This window comes from Meles meles, chromosome 7 (genome assembly GCF_922984935.1).
Source record: "Meles meles chromosome 7, mMelMel3.1 paternal haplotype, whole genome shotgun sequence".
Classification (NCBI taxonomy): domain Eukaryota; kingdom Metazoa; phylum Chordata; class Mammalia; order Carnivora; family Mustelidae; genus Meles; species Meles meles.
The window spans coordinates 65,062,941-65,086,294 of NC_060072.1; the positions used below are offsets into that span (position 1 = coordinate 65,062,941).

Genomic DNA, 23,354 nt, shown 5'->3' on the forward strand with positions numbered 1-23,354 from the left:
TTCAAAAGATTTTATTTATTTATTTGACAGACAGAGATCACAAGCAAGCAGAGAGGCAGGCAGAGAGAGAGAGGGGGAAGCAGGCTCCCCGCTGAGCAGCAAGCTCGATCCCAGGACCCTGAGATCATGACCTGAGCCAAAGGCAGAGGCTTAACCCATTGAGCCACCCAGGCGCCCTAGAATCATGATTTTTGAAGACCCGTTTAGAGCTGTAATAAATAACCTAGCTTATTAAATCATAATCACTTGACAGTCTTTAGTATCCTCTCCTAAGTGGAGACCATTGCTAGTGAGGGAAAAGGGAAGAGAAAGCAGCAAGCAGAAAACGTAACAATCCTACACCCATTAGTACAGCTGCTCTGTATTATAGTAGCTGGGGTAAAAGCGATGTTCATGGTCATGTCCTTAGACTTATTAAGTGGTGAAAATATATGTCATAATCTTGGTTTTTATTAATAGCTAATACTTACCGAACTCTTACTATATATGAGGTATTTCCCAAGTACTTTATACATACTAACTTATTTTATCTTTACAACATTATGAGGAAAGTATCACATTTTGGTCAAAGGGGAGACTGAGGCACAATTTTTTGCATCATGCCTCAGGCAAATTGTCCTAAGTCACAGAACTAGTCTATATTGGAGCCATATTTGAAGCCAGGTAATCTGGCTCTAGAGTCCATTTTTAAAATTACCAAAATATATTTTGTTTATTCTCCTTCTGGAGGTAGGGACTAAAATCAACCAACCAACCAAGAAAAAACCCAAGTAAATGCAATTTGGGGCAAAGGGAGTGATTTTTTTTTCTTTCTGTATTCTACAACCCTACCATGTAAGTATATTATTATCCTCCTTTTGCAGATGGGGACAGTAAGACACAGAGGTTAATTACCTTTTTTAAAAGCACAGATACATGTCAGAGCAGGAATTTGAACAAAGACATTCTGGTTCCATAGCTCATTCACATTTAGAATCTAGATGTAGATATATTACCCTAAGAGGTAGAATTTTAAATTTTATGTAAATAGGGTTGATTTTTGGCTTTGCCAGCTACCTGCTTGTGATTCAGTTCACTGATCCATCTGTTTTTGTTTCCAAAATTTTACAGCTGTCTACTTTTTTCCTTTTCTCTGTCTTTGTGGATTTATGCCTCTAAAACCTCTTTATTATCATTTTAATGGTCTTTTGGGAAGTAATAAAATTAAATGGGAATGTTCAATCTGTCTTCTTTATCAAGAATTTCTTTTTAATTCAGTTTTCTTAAATTGTATTTGTCTAGGAAGTTATCCAATTCATCTGAGCTTTCAAATATGTAAGGGATATAATGTTCTCCATAGTATTTGCTTATTTTAATCTCTCCTTTACTTGTATTTATGTCTTTCTCAATTCTAATATTTTTGTAATTTTGCTCTCTGCTCTTTAAAAATAATTTTGACAAAAGTCCATTTCGTTGTCTTTATTTAATGAGTCTGTCTTTTGTTTCTCTCTGTTACCTCTTTTTGTTTGTATTTTTAATTTGTCTCCTCTTTAGGTTAAGTCTGTTCTTTTTCTTGTAGCTTATGTTTGGACTCATTAATTTTTCCATATTTTTTTATTTCCAATATAAGCATGGCTCTACTGTATAAATCTCCTTTCTGAGAACCTTGTTGTAAGGCACTTATATTCCAAATTTTATGTATGAACATGTGCATTGTAGAATTATTTATAATAGTAGAAATACAGAATTGACAAGAGAGGAATGGTCTGGTAAACTATTATACTTATGTACTGTAATACTTACAGTCCTAAGTGATTATAACATTCATGGAAAATGTTTGTAGTTATAAAAATCCATATGGAGAAATTAAAAGGTATGTGATAGTAAATTATGACAAAAATGAACTCAAAACTACAGGGTTTGTTTCATTGTTTAAATGAAAGGTTTTTAAAATTTTCTTTTGATTTCATTTTGTTGTTTTGTTGCTTTTAAAGGGAATCTTTTCTTATCTGGACACTTAACTCATATAGCTTACTTTATTGTAATTGTGATGATTGCAATGCTGGGCTTGATCCTAGGACCCTGGGATCATGACCCGAGCTGAAGGCAGACACTTAACTGACTGAGCCACCCAGATGCCCCCAAGCTATGATTCCTGAATCTTTATGGGATATTTGCTTCCTGTAGACTCAAGTTAAATTCTATACAATGGTGTTCACTGCTGAGCTGAATTGTAATTACTGTAGGTTCTATGTGGAGATGCAGGAGAAGATGCAGAATGTCATGCAGCCAAACTTCTTGAAGTCATCATTCTTCAGTGCAAAGGAAAGGGAATTGATCAGGTAATACATGTATGGAAAGGTTGTACTGGATGTTTATATTGAAAATTTACATGCTCGAATGACATTTTGTTTAAATTATGGTGGAAAATTAAAAAGATGTGATTAAAGATGTGATTAAAAAGCTTGTGGTTTGTGCTTGCTGGTACAAATCCTATTTAAATGACAAAAATACTCATGCGGTTTGAAAATTGCACCTTGCATTCTAGTTGAGAAAGAAAGAAACAAGAAATGTAATAATTTAAGAGGCTATCAAGCAAATCATGAAGATAAATGTGTAAATTCTACTCAACAGGTTTTCCAGAGATCTTCATTCTCCCTTTGCTTTTGTGGATTCTCTTGAGATATTCTCAGATATCTTCTTTTAACCAGAATTGAAGATATTGTACAAAAAAGAAAAAGTTTCTTTTACTGATTAAAAAAAAAGCACTATACATTTTCAACAAGGATTAATTTGACATTTGATATAATCATGATATGATAGTGAGAAAAGTGTTGAAGTGTTAAAGTAAAATTGTGGAGTTATCTTTTTTCTTTCATTCTGTAACTTTTGCTCCATGTACTTTTTAAAATAGCTTTATTGAGCTATAATTCACATACCATATATTTCACTCCTTTACAGTGTACATACTTACATGGATTTTAGTATAGTCACAGAATCGTGCAACTATTATGACGGTTTTAGAGCATTCCCTCACTACCCCCCAAAGAACTCTATAGCCAGAAGTAATTACTTCTCATTTCCCCTTAACACTCACCCCCCAGCCTAGGCAACCATTACTCTACTTTCTTATTTAGAGATTTGCCTATTCTAGACATTTCTCTTTTTTTAAAGATTTTATTTATTCATTTGACAGAGAGAGACACAGCTAGAGAGGGAACACAAGCAGGGGGAGTGAGAGAGGGAGAAGCAGGCTCCCTGCTGGATCCAGGAACATGACCTGACCCAAAGGCAGATGCTTAAGGACTGAGCCACCCAGGTGCCTCTATTCTAGACATTTCATATAAATGGGATCATGTGGTCATTTGTGAATGACTTTTCTCACCTAGCATAATATTTTAAGGGTTTATCCGTGTGTGAGTATGTATACTAGTACTTCATTTCTTTTTATTGCTAAATATTCCATTGGGTGGATATGTCACATTTATTTTAGCTTATTCATCAGTTGATGGACATTTGGATTATTTCCACTTTTTTTAATTATTTTTTTAAAAATAAGTTCCATGCCCAGTATGGGGCTTGAACTCACAACTCTGTAATTAGGAGAGCTCTACCAACTAAACCAGCCAGGTTCCCCCAATTATTTCCTTTTTTGACTATTATGAATAATGTTATGAACATTTGTATGCAGATCTTTCTGTGGACATGTTTTCATTTCTCTTGGTATATATCTATGAGTGGTAATTCTATGTTTAACCATTTGAGGACCTGCCACACTGTTTCTCCAGAGCAGCTGCACCATTTCCCAGTCCTACTAGCAGTGAATGGGAGTTCCAATTTGTCTGTATCCTCATCAGCTCTTGCTTTGTCTTTTTGTTAAGCTATCCTTATAGGTGTGAAGTAGTATCTTGTTGTTTTGATTAGCGTTTGCTTGATGGCTAGTGATGTTGAACATCTTTCATAGGGCCATTTGTTTAGCTTTTTTTTGAGAAATGTCTATTCAGATTCTTTGCTCATTTTAATTGGGTTATAGAGGTTACTATTTATTTACTATTGTTTTACTATTTGTTTACTATTGAGTTTACTATTACTATTGAGTTATAGAGGTTATTTATAGATTCTGAATTCAAGTCCATTATCAGATATACAGTTTGCAAAAATTTTCTCCCATGGGGCACCTGGGTGGCTCAGTAAAAATTTTCTCCCAATTTGTGAATTGTCTTATCACTTTCTTAATAGTGTCCTTTGAAGCAGTTTTTAATTTTTTTTTTAAAGATTTTATTTATTTATTTGACAGAGATTTCAAGTAGGCAGAGAGGCAGGCAGAGAGAGGAGGAAGCAGGCTCCCTCCTGAGCAGAGAACCCGATGCGGGGCTCGATCCCAGGACCCTGGGATCATGACCTGAGCCGAAGGCAGAGGCTTTAACCCACTGAGCCACCCAGGCGCCCCGAAACAGTTTTTAATTTTGATATATTTAAGAACCCATTGCTAAATCTGAGTCCACGAAGATTTCCTTCTTTCATCTTCTGAGTATTATAGTATTCTAGTATTCTGAGCTTATAGTATTAGCTGTAACATTTAGGTCCTTAATTCATTTTGTTAATTTTTCAGTGTTGAATGAGGAAGGGGTTTAAATTCATTATTCTGCACGTGGATAGAAAGTTGTCTCAGTACCATTTATTGAAAAAGCTATTCTTTCCCTATTGAATTGTCTTGGCACCCTTGTCAAATGAATTGACTATAAATGTGAGGATTTATTTCTGGACTCTCATCTGATTAATTTCTTTTTTATTTTTTTTATTTTTATTTATTTGACAGACAGAGGTTACAAGTAGGCAGAGAGGCAGGCAGAGAGAGAAGGAGGGGAAGCAGGCTCCCCACTAAGCAGAGAGCCCGACGTGGGGCTCGATCCCAGGACCCTGGGATCATGACCTGAGCTGAAGTCAGAGGCTTTAACCCACTGAGCCACCCAGGTGCCCCTCATCTGATTAATTTCTTAATCCTTAATCTGGGACTATACCGTCTTTATTATAACTTTGGTAGTAAGATTTGAAATTAGGAAGTTTGAGTCTTCTAGTTTTGTTCTTTTGTAAGATTGTTTTGGCTATTCTGGGTCCCTTGAGTTTCCATATGTAATTTAGGATCAGCTTGTCAGATCGAGCAAGGAAGTCAGCTGGCATTGTGTTGAATCTGTAGATCACCCTGGGAAGTGTTGCCAGGGCTCTATCCCATGTCCATGAGATTACCACCTGAGCAGAATCAAGAATCAGACGCCCAACTGACTGAGCCACCCAGGTGCCCCAAGGTGTTTGTATTTTTTAATCTAAAGTGTGTTTCCTGTAGATAGCATTTGGTTGAATCTTGTTATCTTGCTTTTTTTTTTTTTAATCCAATGAGAAATTCTCTCCTTTTAATTGTTTATCTATTGATATTTAATATTGTTATGATGCATGGATTTAGTCTGCTATTTTATTTTTCGTCTTATTAGTTTTGTTCCCCTATATTTTTTTACTGCTTTCTTTTGAAATAAGTAAATACTTTGAAATAAGTAAATATTTTCTAATGTCACATTTTAATTGCTTTTTAATTTTTGTCCCCACTATTTAAAAAATTTGCTTAGTGGTTGTTCTAGGGCTTACTGTAATATATCTAATCAGAATCTATTTCAGATTTAGATTAACTTCATTTTAGTGAGATATAGATGCATTATTCCTATGTAGCTCTATCTCCTCTTCCTCCTTTTTGTACTATTACTGTTCTATATGTTACACTTTATATATGTTATAAGCCTAGTAATACACCGTTTATAATTACTATTTTTTTGTAATTTTATGTGTTAAGCTAAGAAAAGCAAGCAAGCAAGTATATATAGAGTTTGTCATATTAACCTTCTTATTTACCATTTCTCAATTCCTTCCATTTGTTCCTTCAGATTGGAGTTACCATCTGGTGTTATTTGCTTGCTCCAGTACAATCTTCCACCTATCTCCTTTTTATTGTTAATGCTGAAAATACTATATTTCTGTATTTTATAGTTTCAGTGATATAATTTTAAGATGTTATTTTATGCAGTTGCTTTTTCTTTTTTTAAATTAAAACACTTAAGGGAAGAAAGTCAAAGGAATAGTGTTTTTCTGTTTTTGAAAATTACATAATTACCGTGTGTGTGTGTGTGTGTGTGTGTGTGTGTGTGTGTATTTGTTTTCGAATTCCCTTCTGGGTCACTTACTTGCAGCTTGAACTTCCTATAGTATTTCTTATAAGGTAGGTCTGCTAGCAATGAAATCTCTGTTTTTGTTTTCTGAGAATGTTTTTATTTTATTTTCAGTTTTAAAAGACAGTTTCTACTGAATTCTTGGTTGACAGGTTTTTCTTTCAGCAATTTGAACATACCATCCTTCTGGTCTCTTGTTTAACAGAATGTTAATCCTATTAACATTCCCTTGTACTTGGCAGTGGTGTATGTTTTTTCCTATGCTGCTATCAACATTTTCTCTTTGTCTTTTACCATTTTTACTATGGAATGTCTTTGTGTTTCTCTTACTTGGAAGTTGTTGACTTTCTTGGATGTATAGATTGTTTTTTGTCACATTTGGCAAGTTTCTAGCCATTTCTTCAAATATTTTTTTCTTTCTCTTTTTTCTCTCCTTCTGATGCTCCTGTTAAACATATGTTGGTGTATTTAATGGTGTTACATATTTCTTTGAGACTCTGATCATTTTTCTTTATTCTTTCTTTTCTCTGGTCTTTGGATTGTATACTCTTTTCCAGTCTATCTTTAGGTTTGCTGATTCTCTCTCCTGCCAGTTCAGATCTATTGTGGGGTCCCTGTAGTGAATTTTTCATTTTGTTTATAGTACTTTTTTTTTTTTTTTTAAGCTAGGTTCTGTGTCCAACATGGGACTTGAACTCAAGACTCCAGAATCAAGAGTTGCATGCCCTACTGGCTAAGCCAGCCAGGCACCCCTATAGTAATTTTTAACTCTAGAATTTCCATTTGATTCTTTTTTATAATTTGTATGTCCTAATAGATGTTTTATATTTGATGAGACATGGTCGTCATGGCTACCTGTGACTTTAAAAATGGTTTCCTTTGGGGCGCCTGGGTGGCTCAGTCTTTGGTGTCTGCCTTCGGTTCAGGTCATGATCACAGGATCCTGGGATCAGGTCCTGAATTGGGCTCCCTGCTCAGTGGGAAGCCTGCTTCTCCCTCTCCTATTCCTCCTACTTGTGTTCCCTCTCTCTGCCAAATAGGTAAATAAAATCTTAAAAAAAAAAGAAAACTGTCCTTTAAAAAAAAAAATATGGCTTCCTTTATTCTGTAAACATATTTTATAATGGCCATTTTGAAGTTTTCAAAAGTCCATGTTTGAGTTTCTGACCCCAGGAGGGTTCTTCATGACCATCTCTTTTCTTGCTTTTCTCATGTGAACTGCTAGCTTAGGGTTTATCTTCTTATTTTAATTCGGAGAGCCACCAAAAAAAAAAAAAAAAAAGCAATTTTTGCTTACCACCAAATTCTCCATTTTTTAGAGTGACCCTTCAAGCTCCTTTTTTGTACTGATAAAGTTTTACATGTATGTTCAAAGGCTCTGATTTGACAGAAGCCAGGTTTGCTGTTAGAACCCCAAAGAAGGCTTCAGTGAGTAGTGTTTTAGGTGAAAACAAAATAAGGAGGTAGTAAAGCACAGGACTTGAGTGAGAGTAGCAAAGGGTTTAGTTCTGTTGACTGGCTTCTGGAGAGTTTTGAGCAGAAGGTCAAAAGCCAGAAAGGTGGAGAATAAATTCAGCCAGAGTTTAGAATCTCTCCTGTAAGCCAGAAGTAGGCAAGCTATGACCTGTGGGCCAAATCCAGCCTGTGACCCGTATATATGGCCTAGGCATAAGGCATGGTTTTTACCTTTTTGAAGGGATGTTAAAAAAAAAAAAAAAAAGGTATGCAACAGAGACCGTATGTAGCCTACAAAGTTGAAAGTATTACTGAGAATTAAAAAAAATTTTAAATTTTTACATATGTATGTATGTATTTGTTTTTGAGAGTAAGAGAAGCCATGAGCAGGAGGAGGGGCAGAGGGAGAGAGAGAGAGAGAATGCCAAGCAGGTTCCACACCCAGCATGTAGCCCGACATGGAGCTCCATCTCATTACCCTGAGATCATGACCTGAACCAAAATCAAGAGTTGGTTGCTTGACTGAGCTACCCAGGCACCCCGAGGTTGAAAGTATTAATAAATATTGACTAAAAGTTTATCAACCTATGCCATAAGCAATTGAACTAAGAATCCACTAAACAGAGAAATGATATGATCAAAGATAGGCACTTAGAATGATGAATCTCCTAGAAGTATCCTTAATCTAAACAGGTCTTCTGCATACACTGGGCTATGAAGATGAGCAAGGAAGCTGTTAGTGAATTAAAGTCTGAGGGTACTGGTTCTGCTCTAGGCTAAAATCATTGGGAATAGAAGACTAGAACAAGATTTACAGTGGGGACCATTGCAAACATTGCACAGAAAAGACCGGAAAAAAACAAGTTGTGAGATGAGGAGGGCAGGGAAAGCCCAAGAGCACAGGTTTACCCTGGAAAGTTATAAAGATGACTTTTCCCACAAATACAGAAAGTATGGATACTAATAGATAGGATTAGAGTGATATTACTCAAACTGTGACCATCTAATGGTGTTAGTAGGTGTTCATGGCAGAAAGTATTTGTGGTCAGATAAGCCTTAGGAATACCGGATAAAACAAACTTCAACAGATTTCATTATTGTTTGACTTCTAGTGCCTTTATCTGAAAATGGTCTAAATGGGTGTTGGTATCTGTGTGTTTCAAATTAATTTAACTCTGGGATGTTTTTGTTTTCCAAGTCCAAGGAACATCTATTAACTGTTGTAAAAGTGCTGCTTGGATAATGCTGATGTACAGATGTCTTGAGATAGAAAGAAGGGGTGTGGAAGCTTAAATTCAGTAGCCTTATATTCTCAGTAAAAGAGGAAAGGTTGTAGAAAGTGGAAAAAGTTGACATTTCAGTTTTGAGGGTCTAATATGTAATAAAGAGTTGGATAAAAGAATTGCTTTTATTAAAGACAGAACTACCCTACAATCCAGCAATTGCACTAGTAGGTATTTACACAAAGAATACAAAAATACTAGTTTGAAGGGATACATTCATCCCAATGTTTATAGCAGCATTATCAACAGTAGTCAAATTATGGAAAAAGCCCAAAAGTCCATCAACTGGTGAATGGATAAAGAAGATATGGTATATATACAGTGGAATATTACTCAGCCATAAAAAAGAACAAAGTGTTGCCATTTACAATGACATGGATGAAGCTAGAGAGTATGATGCTAAGCAAAATAAGTTAGAAAGACAAATACCATATGGTTTCACACATATGTAGAATTTAAGAAACAAAAAACATAGGGAGAAAAAGAGAGAGGCAAACCAAGAAATAGACTTTTAACTATAGAGAACAAACTAATGGTTACAAGAGGGCGGTAGGTGGGGGGATAGATTAAATAGGTCATAGGGATTAAGGAATGCACTTGTCATGAGCACTGGGTGTTGTATGTAAGTCTTGAATCACTAAATTCTATACCTGAAACTGAAGAAAAAGGATAGCTTTTAGTTGGATGGACCCATTTGAAGGTAGTAAGTAAAAAGTTCTAGTGTAATACAGTGGGCTTCTACCCCTAAAACTAGGTTGCTGAAGGATTGGAAAATTGGTATTCAAGAATTTTTGTCAGATATTTAGCGTTCCTGGGGAACCTTCAATGTTAGGGAGGTTACAGTTGTGGTGCACTCAGTAGAGCTAAAGGAGTATATCACCTGGAATTACAGTCCTCTGTACTTCCGGTCACTTGGGAGTTAGGTCTAGGGATTTGGTTAGATTCATTTGTGATTCTTTTGGCAAGAATACTTCATAGATGGTGGTTTGTATTTCTACCAGGAGGCACAGAATATCTGGTTGTCTCTCATGTTAGGATGTTAGTTGTGTTGGTGGTGATTATTCTATCATTACTTTTTCATGTATTAGCTGAAATATTTCTACGAAGAGAATGGTTTTTTATCTATTACCAGGTTACTCTGAGGAACAGTTTGAGAATGTCTGTTTATTTACTATGATTCAAGATAAAAAGTTTGTTTCCTAACATTCTTCAAAGATGACTGATGAGGGGCACCTGGGTGGCTCAGTGGGTTAAAGCCTCTGCCTTCGGCTCAGGTCATGATCCCAGGATCCTGGGATCGAGCCCCGCATCAGGCTCTCTGCTCATCAGGGAGCTTGCTTCCTTCTCTTTCTCTGCCTGCCTCTCTGCCTGCTTGTGATCTCTGTCTGTCAAATAAATAAGTAAAACCTTTAAAAAAAAATAATGTTTAAAAAAAAAGATGACTGATGAGGTGTTTTGCTTTTTTTGTTTTTTTAAAATATTATTATGAACTTACAGATTCAAATTTGTTTAATGTGTTTCAGTATATTTCAGCTTTGGCCGGTGGGAACTTCTTGAATTTATCATATGAGTGCTTTTGACCTGACCCTTGTAGTGTTTGGTAGTTTCCTTGCTGTCCGATATGAGAAGATGTTTCAGGTTCATCTTGTACATTTCCTGCCCTATGCTGGGAAATGGTATTTTAAGACTACGAGCACAAAGGATATTCATTGCTATTGAGTTGGTCATTATTTCCACAGGAGAGCCAAGAAATGCATATTGTATCATTTTAAGATTTGCCCATCATTAGTACACACAGATATTTCCAATTCATATTCAGGACTACATTATTTTTCGTTAGCCTAATTACCTGAATCTATATCGGCTGTACCAAAATTCTGGTTCTCCTTATAATTACTCACTTGCTGTATCACACTAACATGTATATAGAATGTCAGAATAATTATACCAATATTATCACCAACACATGGTTACTGTTAACTGTTTAAGATTTTTTAGTAGCTCTTTTTATTTTCAGGGTATATACATATGCTAGGGATATATACAGCCAGAATATAGTCAGATCATAAATTTTAAAGTCCTTTAAAATAATCCCTATTTGATTCATTTATTTTAACTTTTAGAAATGCTTTAAAATTTTTTCTAAATATATAACATATATGTAATTCTAAAGTCTAATTTACAAAACAAGGTGTATTCAGGGAGGTCTAGCTTCCATCCCTGTCCCTTCTGCCCTTATTTTTTTTCCCCTTCTCCTCCACTCCCTTTAGTTTTTAGTTCATCCTTTCATTTTAAAAAGTAAGCAAATAGGTGTATTCATTCTTTCCTCACTTTTTTCTTTCCTCACCTTCTTAAATAGTGGCATACTGTACATGTATTTTTTTCCCATCTTGCCTTCTTCACATAAATCTGTATCCATCCTGTAGACCACTCCATAGTAGTATAGAGAAGTATTCTGCATAAGTAGTCTCCAGAATTGATTTTTTAAAAAGATATTTATTTATTTATTTGAGAGGTAGAGAGAGACAATGAAAGAGAAACAGCGTGAGAGGAGAGAGGTCATCAGGAGAAGCAGACCTCCTGCTGAGCAGGGAGCCCGATGTAGGACTCGATCCTAGGACTCCAGGATCATGGCCCGAGCCGAAGGCAGTTGCTTAACCAACTGAGCCACCCAGGTGCCCCAGAATTGATTGTTTTAATATAAAAGGATAATTTTAGTTTTATTCATTTTAAAACCTCACAGTTTCTTTGTATTCTTTTTTTTTTTTAAGATTTTATTTATTTATTTGAGAGAGAGACAGTGAGAGAGAGCATGAAAGGGGAGAAGGTCAAGGTCAGAGGAAGAAGCAGACTCCCCATGGAGCTGGGAGCACGATGCAGTACGCGATCCCGGGACTCTGGGATCATGACCTGAACTGAAGGCAGTTGCTTAACCAACTGAGCCACCCAGGCGCCGCTGTATTTTTTTTTTTTTTTAATTTCATGTATTTATTTGAGAGAGAAAGTGAGAGAGAGCATAAGCAGGGAGAGCAGCAGAGGGAGAGAAGCAGGCTCCCCGCTGAGCAGAGATGCCGATGCCCAGGACCCTGGGATCATGACCTGAGCCACCCAGGCGTCCTCAGTGTTGGGATCCGTTATCAAAGGAACGAGACTGAGACAAAGTGAAAGTTATGCAAAGCCTTATTCTATGCCAAGCATTAGAAGTTAGACTGACAGGCCAGGGGAACGAGACTGAGACAAAGTGAAAGTTACATAGAGCTTTATTCTATGCCAAGCATTAGAAGTCAGACTGCCCGGCCAGGGCTGCCTCCGAAGAGAGCGACCCCCTCCCAATCTCACAGGCTGGTTTTATAGGACATAACCACAGACCCAAGGTATGTGGCTTCTGTTGTTAAGGTATTTACTCCCGGAATCCATACCTGGAACCATACCAGGAACTATGGGGGCGTTTATTCCCGGAATGAAGTCCGTGGATGTAAACAACAATATGGTTACCTAGGCAATATGGAGTTGCTCTGGCTAAGCAGGCCCTAATAGTTAAACAGGTTTTAACATTAAATTGGCCCTAACACCCAGTTTTTTTGTATTCTTAATGGCTTGTATGTAATAGAAAATATTTGTTAAAATGAAACTTTATTATTAAAACATCTCAAGAAGAGCTTTTCAAGATTAGTTTACATTTTCTTGTGGCTTTGTTGATTCACAATAATGAACTTGTAGTAATAATTAAAAATTTTTTTAAAGTAAGTTTTAGTTTTAATTCCAGTGTGGTTAACATACAGTGTAATATTAGTTTCAGGTGTACAATCTTGTGACTCAGCATTTCCACACATCACCTTGTGTTCATCACAGCAGGTGCCCTCCTTCAGCCCCATCACTTGGTTTGCTTCTCTTTTTCTCCTTTGCTTATTTTGTTTCTTAAATTCCACATAGGAGTGAAATCATATGGTATGTCATTCTCTGACTTTTTTTCACTTAGCATAATATACCTCCATACACATTGCAAATGGCAAGATTTCATTCTTTTTATAGCTGAATAATATTCTATTGCATACACCATATCTTCTCTATCCATTCATCTATTGATGGATGCTTGGACTTTTTCTTTAATTTGGCTAACATATATAATGCAACTATAAACATAGGGGTGCATGTATTTCTTTGAGTTAGTGTGTTTTTGGACTTTTGGGGTAAATACCCAGAATACTGGATCATAGGGTAGTTCTATTTTTAACTTTTTGAGGACCCTCCACACTGTTTTCCAGAGTGGCTGCACCAATTTGCATTCCCACTAACAGTGCAAGAGGGTTCCCCTTTCTTCCATAGTAATATTTTTTAATATAGTCTTATCCTATATGTGTTGTGCTACCTGAATGGCTCTGCATCAGAATTAGAGAAGAATTCAGTAGGAATTTTTTTTTTTAAAGATTTTATTTATTTATTTGACAGAGAGAAATCACAAGTAGGCAGAGAGACAGGCAGAGAGAGAAAGGGGGAAGCAGGCTCCCCGCTGAGCAGAGAGCCTGATGCAGGGCTCGATCCCAGGACCCTGAGATCATGACCTGAGCGGAAGGCAGAGGCCCAACCCACTGAGCCACCCAGGCGCCCCAGGAATTTTTTTTTTTTAAGATTTTATTTATGTGAGGGCGCCTGGGTGGCTCAGTGGTTTAAGCCGCTGCCTTCGGCTCAGGTCATGATCTCAGGGTTCTGGGATCGAGTCCCGCATCGGGCTCTCTGCTCGTCGGGGAGCCTGCTTCCCTCTCACTCTCTCTGCCTGCCTCTCTGCCTACTTGTGATCTCTCTCTGTCAAATAAATAAATAAAATCTTAAAAAAAAAAAAGATTTTATTTATGTGAGAGAGAGTGGGCACAAGCGGAGGGAGGGGCAGAGAGAGAGGGAGAAGCAGACAGGAGCCGGGATCATGACCTGAGCCAAAGGCAGACACTTAACTGATTAAGCCACCCAGGCGCCTCATCAGTATGGTTAATCAAACATCAAACTAGTCATCTCTTTATAAAATCTTTTTTAAAAAAGATTTTATTTATTTATTTGACAGAGAGATCACAAGTAGGCAGAGAGGTAGGCAGAGATGAGGTGGGGCGGGGTGGGGAACGCAGGCTCCCTGCTGAGCTGAGAGCCCGATGCGGGGCTCCATCCCAGGACCTTGAGACAAAATCTTAATCTCAAAAGTACCATGTGTAGAGGCACCTGGGTGGCTCAGTCAGTTAAGTGCCTGCCTTGGCTCAGGTCATGATCCCAGGATCCTGGGATCAAGTCCTGTGTTGGACTCCTGGCTCAGTGGGGAGGCTGCTTCTCCCTCTGGCTGCCGTTCCCCCTGCTTGTGCCCTCTTTCCTCTGACAAATAAAATCTTGAAAAACAAAACTCAAAAACTACCATGTGTAGTTGTGTGTTTTAATTTTATATATCCTTCTAAAGAAGGCTAGTATTCTGCTGATCCTATTATATAGTTTTGACTTCAAAAACATATCAAATTTAACTCAAAATTCTACATAGAACTTTAGTTTTTCTTTCAAAAATGTTTAAATTCAAGTTAGTTCCCATATAGTATATTACTAGTTTCAGAGATAGAACTTAGTGATTCATCAGTTGCATGTAATACCCTGTGCTCATTACATTGTGTGCCCTCCTTAATATCCATCACCCACTGACCCCCTCCCCTCACCCACCTTCCTTCCAGCAGCCCTCAGACGAAACTTTCTATTTTGATAGACTATTTTTTAGAGCAGTTATAGGTTCACAGACTTGAGCATACAGAGACTTCCCATATCCCCCTGCTCCACATGCACAGTGGCCACTAGTTATCAACATGTGCACTGGGATAGTACAGTGGTCACAGCTGAGGTGCCTACACTGAGAATGCATATTTCACCTGGAGCCTGCAGTTTACTCTAGGGCTCATTCATGGTGTTGTGCATTTTATGAGTTTGGACAGATGTGTAATGACATATGTCTACCATTTCAGTAACATACGTTGGTCTTCACTGCCCTCAGACTCCTCTGTGTTCTTCCTAGTCCTTCAATTCTCCTCTGAAGCCTTGATTTTTAACATTTAATTTTAAAATGAGCTTGTATTAAGACCTCAGAATTTTGTTTTACACAAATCATTTCAGCCCATCCCTTTCAGTGAAAATAACTATTAGGAAATACTTCTAATAAAAGTAGTTTATCAACATGGTAGAATTGGAGTCAGATGCCTTCATTTTCATGTGTGAAGTCCACCATTTTTGCTTTAGTCTTATACTCAAAGGAATTTTATTTTTATTGAGATGTTGATGAGTAGCATGTTAGTTTCAGGTGTATAACAATGATTTGATATTTATGTTGTGAAATGATCACAGTAAGTCTGTTAACATACAGCACCATACATAGTTACAAGTTCTTTTACTTGTGATAACTTTTAATATCCACTTAGCAACTGCCAGATATGCAATACAGCATTATTAACTGTGGTCACCATGCTTTTCATTACATCCTCTGACTGACTTAGGAATTTTCTTTCTCAGGAGAAATTCCAGTCACATCATGATTATTTTCAATCCCATTCAATTTGATTTAACAAAGAAAAATTCTAACCCAGTCATTTTACCTTAAATGTGGAAATGGTGGAGTCTACATTTGGATTATTGGCATCATTTGATTGCGGACTCTTGAGGGACAATCTTCAACTAACTGTAATCTGCACTCAGAAAGGGAAGAGACTTCCTCACACTGCTGCCCTCAGATCTCTTGGCCGTTTAATCTCTGGGTTTTATGAGAATATGATTTTGTTGAATAACTCTAAAAACAATTTAAGCAAAGATATCATTAAGTATCATCAAGAGTATCTTATTTATTGATGACACGCTCTACCTAGTTTCTAGGTGTATGGTTGATTCTCTTTTTCATTTTTTCCTCTAGTGCATTCCACTCTTTGTTCAACTCGTTTTGGAGAGATTAACCCGAGGAGTCAAAACTAGTGAGCTCCGTACCATGTGTCTTCAGGTTGCAATTGCTGCCTTGTACTACAACCCTGATTTGCTGCTACATACTTTAGAACAAATTCAATTGCCTCACAACCCTGGACCTATAACTGTACAGTTTATAAATCAGTGGATGAATGATACAGATTGTTTTCTTGGGTATGTGTCTTTTGGATTTTATTATACATTTCTGTTTCTGGAAAGTTGACTTTTAAAAGTATATAATAACATATAGAAAGATAATTTTCATTTTTTAAGGATTAATATTTAGTGTATTAACCTAATATTTAATTTTTAGAGAATTAAGAACGTGTTTCAGTAGTATAATCTAGTGGAAAGAATCCAGTCTCTGAAAATTAGGTATAGCTTGTCCCTACTGGTTTTTGACTTTTGTGCTATCATTGTATCTCGAGGCAACAAAAATTAAGTGTACATTTGGTTCCCTGACTATTAAGTGTCGATAGGCAAAAACATTCTAAATGGGGTCAGGTTTCTAGGGGAAATGCCAGTTTGGTGACAAGACATTGAACCCTGCAGATCTCAGGGGAGCTTATTCTCAAACGTGAGGTCAGAAAGGAGGATTGTTCATTGTAGCCCAAGTGCTGCTCCTGTGGGAGAGTGTGTCTATGTGAAGTACTTTCCTAGTGTCCGAACTTAGAAAAAATGAGATGTCTTGTAGTATGTACATGCCCTCCTCAAATGACTGAACAGCTATTCGTGACTGTGTTATGCTAGAATTTCAGCTCTGACAATGGCTTACTGGCAGTGTTATACCAAATATAGCAGTCTTTACATTCTTAATATTTTTAAACAATATTTTAAAATATTTTAGAAGAATATTTCTGCATATTGTAGAAGAAACAGAAAAATGTATATACTGTGTACTGGTCAAACTTTTTTCCTTCAAAATCAAAATCAAAATTTCCTTATTATATGTTAAAGCAGATAACTTTTTTTTTATTAAGATTTTATTTATTTATTTGACAGAGATCACAAGTAGGCAGAGAGGCAAGCAGAGAGAGAGAGGCAGAAGCAGGCTCCCTGCTGAGCAGAGAGCCTGATGTGGGGCTCAATTCCAGGACCCTGGGATAATGACCTGAGCCAAAGGCAAGGCTTTAACCCACTGAGCCACCCAGGTGCCCCAAAGCAGAGAACACTTAACGGATTTAATTAGAGCTGTCGAGTTTCCCTTATTATATGCTGAGTTTCTGAATAGCTTTTGTCACCCGGGGTTAATGTACAGTATATGTGCTAAGATACCTTGTATCCAGTCTAAATTTTTCCTTTTTCCCTGTTGGTTAGGAATTTCCTGCTGTCAAATGTAGGTATTCTTGCTTTAATAGAACTTGTGTGCCGAGGCCCAGATATAGTATTCATATCAGTCATAAATTGATATTATAGCAAGATTGACCATATTAATTGCAGACTTCTCTAGCTCTTTGATGATAATAATTGGTTTACAAAACATGATTTATGTAGGATTTCATATGGTACAAAATGGGGGATACCTCTGTATAATTCTATCGAATGAACCCTAAAATACTACATTGGCCATTTTTTTCTTGTAGTTTTTCAACTGTCCTCATTTCTCATGAGCACATTTTTTTTCTTTGTAATTTGTAGGCATCATGACCGGAAGATGTGTATAATAGGACTGAGTATCCTTTTGGAACTGCAAAATCGACCTCCTGCAGTAGATGCTGTAGTGGGACAGATTGTGCCCTCAATTCTTTTCCTTTTCCTTGGCCTGAAGCAGGTCTGTGCTACCAGACAACTGGTAAACCGCGAAGATCGCTCTAAAGCGGAAAAGGCTGATATGGAAGAAAACGGTAAAGTCTTCTAATTGCAATGAGTGCTAGAACTGATATTGATTTGAGCATGCATTTTTTTAAATTTTAGTCTATTTGGAGTCATTAAACAGAGTTACATTCTTTGGCTTGTTGCACATTTTAAAAATATTTTGGGGTGGACTTACATATCCTGACATGTAACTTTAGATATGTTCCATTTTTTGACTTTTAAGTAATTATTGAACTTAATGTTACACCTTGGGAAATACAAATACATTTGTAATAGAATCAAATGGTTTTGATAAGTTAGCAACCAGTTATTTCTTTTTCTTATTTGTGCTAATAACAATGTCAGTGAAGTCGACAGCATGAATTATTAAATGAACCACTTAGTTAAAAGCAGAAGTGTCAGTATAGCAGATTAATAGAGTGCCTGGTACATTTTTTTTTAAGGTTCTTTTTTTTTAAAGATTTTATTTATTTGACAGAGAGATCACAAGTAGGCAGAGTGGCAGGCAGAGAGAGGGGGGGAAGCAGGCTCCCTGCCAAACAGTGAGCCCCATGCAGGGCTCGATCCTAGGACCCTGGGATCATGACCTGAGCCGAAGGCAGAGGCTTAACCCACTGAGCCACCCAGATGCCCCTTTTTTAAGGTTCTTAATCAGAAACTATTTAGGAGAGACTTACAGTTAATGTATTAATAAATTTGAAGTAAAATACACAAGTGAAGGTTATTCGCTTAATTGAGATTCAGAATAAGATTGTTAGGGTCAAGCATATTAGATCTTTATTTAATGATACTGCAAAAAACTATTTACTTGGGCCCAGGAAGTAACATTATCCAACTCCAAGTGGAGTTTTTCCTCTTCTAGTTAAAAACAGACATATCTTTAAATGAGAAAAATCAGAACTTTCATGGAAAACCTACATCTCTTTTTGATGCTAAATTCTGATTTCAGCAAGTGTATTTAAAACATTTTACATTTAATTGGCATCATTCTGGTTTGTTCATGTACAAGAAATGGTACCCTTCCCTAACCCCTAACACAGTACACTTCTTCCCATTGAATTTAATGTTTTTCTTCCTCTCAAAATAAAATTTAAGAGAGAGAGAGTATGCACACATGCATGCTGTGGGAGGAAGGGCAGAGGCAGAGAGAAAATCCTAAGCAGGCTCCATGCGCAGCATGTGGGGCTCAATCTCTTGAACTAAAACCAACTGAGCCTCCTAGGTACCTCTAATTTCTTTTTCTGAATATCATGTACAACTTTTACAGTTATGCTTCTTTAGTAGAAGGGTTTTGTGTTTTTGCTAAGTATAGGCCAACAGTTATGGAATTACTTTTTTCAGAATGTTACAATATTCTCCAAGTCTTTATTTTGTAAATTGTTGGTTTATAACTAATATGGCTTGAGAAAAAATTCTGTAGTACTTTCCCAGATTTTCCTGTTGTATTTCTACTGAAGTGTAGAATGATTAACTAGGAAAGGTGTTTCTTGTTATCTTTGTATTTATACCTTTGTCATATATATATATATACACACACACACATATGTATATAGATATATGATCAAAAATGTATGTATATATGATCAAAACCAGGGTTTCTTGTCTTAACCCCAAAACTACTTCACAGTTTAATTCAGTGTGGTATGTTTTATAGAACTACTTTTGGAATAATGTTGTCTAGTTTGGGTTTACTCTAGGTTTTTCCCTCTTAGGTTGATTTTGTTCTGCATTTACTATCTTTTGGTTATTTACAGTACTGGGCTAACTGCTTAAAACAGATTGGCACTGAAAATAAAGCAGAATCCATGATGATGATGATACACAATTCAGATTTCAATTTTTCAACTTACATGTAGTAATTTTTCTCTATTTCTATATTTTCCTGTTTCTATTAGCAGAAACAATCTCCTCATTTGAGTACTTCTAAGCAGTTCATAATCAACTTAGGTAACTGTTAAGAGACCAAATTCTCAATGGGAGGTCATTATTATTTAAAACATGTAGCATGTGCACTGACTGTACAATTGTCTTTTTTTTTTGGACAAAAAAATTTGGGACTCTGATTAATAGCATTTTTGTAGTAAAGAGTATGAGGCAGGGGCGCCTGGGTGGCTCAGAGGGTTAAAGCCTCTGCCTTCGGCTCAGGTCATGATCCCAGGGTCCTGGGATCGAGCCCCGCGTCGGGCTCTCTGCTTGGCTGGGAGCCTGCTTCCTCCTCTCTCTCTCTCTGCCTGCCTCTCTGCCTACTTGTGATCTCTATCTGTCAAATAAATAAATCTTTAAAAAAAAAAAAAAAAAAAAGTATGAGGCAGCCATAGCAAAACAGTAGTAATGTCCAGAAGACTTTAGATTTAGGGACACTTGTTTTTAAGGAGGATAAAGTCATTTTCAATTTAGCAAATTACAATAAAGATTTATTTTTAGAATTTCATATATAAAGAGGTGGTAGTTTTCCATTTCCAGAATGTTTTTTCCTTTTGTGTTTTCAATTCTTCAATAATTAATGAATTCACAGAGGAGATTTCAAGTGATGAAGAGGAGACAAACGAAACTGCTCAAGCAATGCAATCAAATAATGGAAGAGGTGAAGAAGAGGAGGAGGATGATGATGACTGGGATGAAGAAGTATTGGAAGAAACTGCCCTTGAAGGATTCAGCACGCCACTTGACCTTGACAACAGTGTGGATGAATATCAATTTTTTACACAAGCTCTGCTCAGTAGGTCTTTACTTGCTAAATCTTCAGATATTTTCTCTGAAGTCGATCTTCATTTCCTTCGGTTAGAAGTTGTTAGAATTGGTTTAGATATTAAATTTGGTTTCAGTTGTGTTGAGTTTGTGGTGTGTTGTCCACATGGAAAAACCTGGGAGACTTAGGGGATGGTTTTGCCTAAAGCACCAATTCGAGTTCTTGGTGTGGGACCAACATTGAAGCTGCAGGTACTGTGAGAATTTGGAGGAAAATGGCAGCACCTGAGTAGAGGTGTATGCCAAGATCTGGAATTCAGGGATCATAGTTAGTAAAACCTCAAGAGGAAGAGAGGGCGAAGGCAGCAGAGAACCGGGCAAAGCAGAGATTGGCAAGTCTTAACCATCCTCTGATAGTCCCACATGGTTGAAAACAGAGTGGGTACTCAGGAATAATCCTTTGGTGGAATAAGTTTTACCACCTTGGGTTTGTTATGGTGTTGAACTCTGTCTCTTACTATCTGTAGTCATCTCATTGTACTTTTATTATCATGTCACTTTTCTCTGAAATGATCATTGTCACTAGACTCTTTTTCTTCTTCTACAATGCAACAGCTGTGCAGAATCGGGATGCTGCCTGGTACCAGCTGCTCATGGCACCACTCAGTGAGGACCAGAGGAGGGCGCTGCAGGAAGTGTACACCCTGGCAGAGCACCGGAAGACAGTAGCAGGTCAGCTCTCCAGACTTCCAGATTGGAGTGCATGTGTGAGCGTGCCAGGAGTCAGCCTCATTAATGAATCTTATGGCACCTGAAGACTGTTTTAAAAATTGTTAGAGGCCAATCTTTAGGGATAATAATGAATTATTATTGTATGATTTTTTAAAAAATGTTTCTTTTTAATCACTTATAATATCTTAGATCTGCAAAATCCTGTGCATTAATATGTGTCTTTCAGTGATGGTTATTCAGGAGTACTTACACTGTATTGTAGAGCCCAAGATTTAAAGGTAGGGATGAGTCTTGCCGAGGGAGAGTTAATCAGTTGGATGACCCATCATAACCCCAGATAGACTGAAGGTACTTCATGAGTTCTTGCAAAGGGCTTGTCTTCCTGGAAACAAAACACTCTTCATTTCTTTTTGCTGGGCTTTACGTGATTCTTGTTGACTTTCAGTTTTTTGACCTGGAGAAATTATTCTATGCAGACATTATTGTGGTTACTCCTAGAAAACCAATGGAAAAGATTTTGTAATTACAAAAATATTTTAGTCGAAAACATCATGGACCAGGTACCTGGGATTTAGGCATGGAACATGCCTAAGTTCTTCGGCATGGATTTGAATTTTCAGCCCTGCATAGTCTATGTCAGTCCCCCTAATAGGAGAATTCTGGGCACACTTCTAGCAGTAGACTCTGGAACTGTTAAAACACAGCTCTGAGACTTGTTTTCATTTTGCTTATTTTTACTAGAAGTTGAGATGGGGGGGTAAAGTTTTTTTTAGCAGTTTTTCTGTGATAGTAAACATAACTTCTTACTCACATAGCCCTGTTAAAGGTTAATGCTCAGGGACGTCAGGGGAAGATGGCAGAGTAGGAGGACCGTAAGCTCGCCTCATCTCACAGATACACCTAGGTAACACTCACATTAGGGTAAATAACCCAGGGAATGACTGAAAGACTGGCAGAACAAACTTCACAACAAAAGATAGAGAAGAGTCCACCTCAAAGAGGCTAGGAAGGGCGGAGATGTAGTGGGGAGCAAGATGGATGAGTCTGTCCACTGGTGGAAGGGAATTGCGAGCATGGAGAGAGGAGAAAAACAGATTATCATACTGTAAGCCTGCATGGAAAGATGAATCCCCATAACATCTGGCTTTGAAAACCAGAAGGGCTGAATTTCATTAATTCTTACCACCAGGGTGATTTATAGCCTGGAACTTTAAAAAGCAAGTTTAGTTCCAGGAGAGCCTTGAGGGCTATAGAAAACTGGATGCCCACCCCCCATAGCACAACAACCAACCTACAGAGATACAGCATAGAGGCAGCACCTTGAAAAATGCCTGGGGTATACAGGAGGGAGAATTATTTACTAATCTCAGAGTGTGTCCCTGAGGGACAGAGATTACTGAAAGACTCCACCAGGAACAAAGTTGCTGGTAGGTGCCATTTCCCTTCCTTACTCTCTCAACCCCCTGCCCCAGCATAAACACCAAGATACCTGCTGGAGCCAGCCTGGAACTGGCCCTCACTACCTAGCTTGCTTACACTATGCACCAGACTTTTCAGCTGGGCCTGCCTCAGTCCTGGTGCTGTCTTTAGTCCCCCAAAGACTAACACAAACTTTGCCACCACTGTGTTTCCACTATGCACATTGTGGGGTCTCAATCCCAGCAGCAGTGGCCAGTCTTGTTAAAACTGTGCACCCTGGGGCACCTGGGTGGCTCAGTGGGTTAAAGCCTCTGCTTTCGGCTCGGGTCATGATCCCAGGGTCCTGGGATCGAGCCCCACGTCGGGCTCTCTGCTCTGTGGAGCGCCTGCTTCCTCCTCTCTCTCTGCCTGCCTCTCTGCCTAGTTGTGATTTCTCTCTGTCGAATAAATAAAAAAAAAATTAAAAAACAACAACAACAACAAAAAAAACAAACAAAAACTGTGCACCCTGCCTGTGCATGCCTTGCAGATTGGCCCGGTCTCAGAGACGGAGATACATCTCTTGTGGCAGAGGGCCAGCGCCACCTTGTTAAAACTACTTGCTCCACCCATTACTTTCAAGACAAGATATGTAGCTGAATTTCCTAACAGAAACAAACACAGAAAGTCAGACAAAATGAGGAGGAAGAAGAAATGTCCCAAATAAAAGAACAGGACAAAACAATAGCAAGACACCTAAGCAAAACAGAGATAAGTAATATGCCTGATAGTGATAAAGATACTTTATCATAAAGATAAAGAT

The 23,354-nt window shown here is 37.6% G+C and overlaps 1 protein-coding gene across 1 annotated transcript in view; it reads left to right on the forward strand.

Annotated features, from left to right (window-relative positions):
* Positions 1 to 23,354, forward strand: part of IPO8 (importin 8) — an 87,813-nt gene that overhangs the window by 57,315 nt on the left and 7,144 nt on the right. The window contains exons 20-24 of the mRNA XM_046012904.1: positions 2,226 to 2,321; positions 15,852 to 16,072; positions 17,537 to 17,742; positions 20,229 to 20,432; positions 21,017 to 21,133. Of these exons, the coding sequence (XP_045868860.1) occupies positions 2,226 to 2,321; positions 15,852 to 16,072; positions 17,537 to 17,742; positions 20,229 to 20,432; positions 21,017 to 21,133 (844 nt within the window). The remainder of the gene's footprint in view (positions 1 to 2,225; positions 2,322 to 15,851; positions 16,073 to 17,536; positions 17,743 to 20,228; positions 20,433 to 21,016; positions 21,134 to 23,354) is intronic.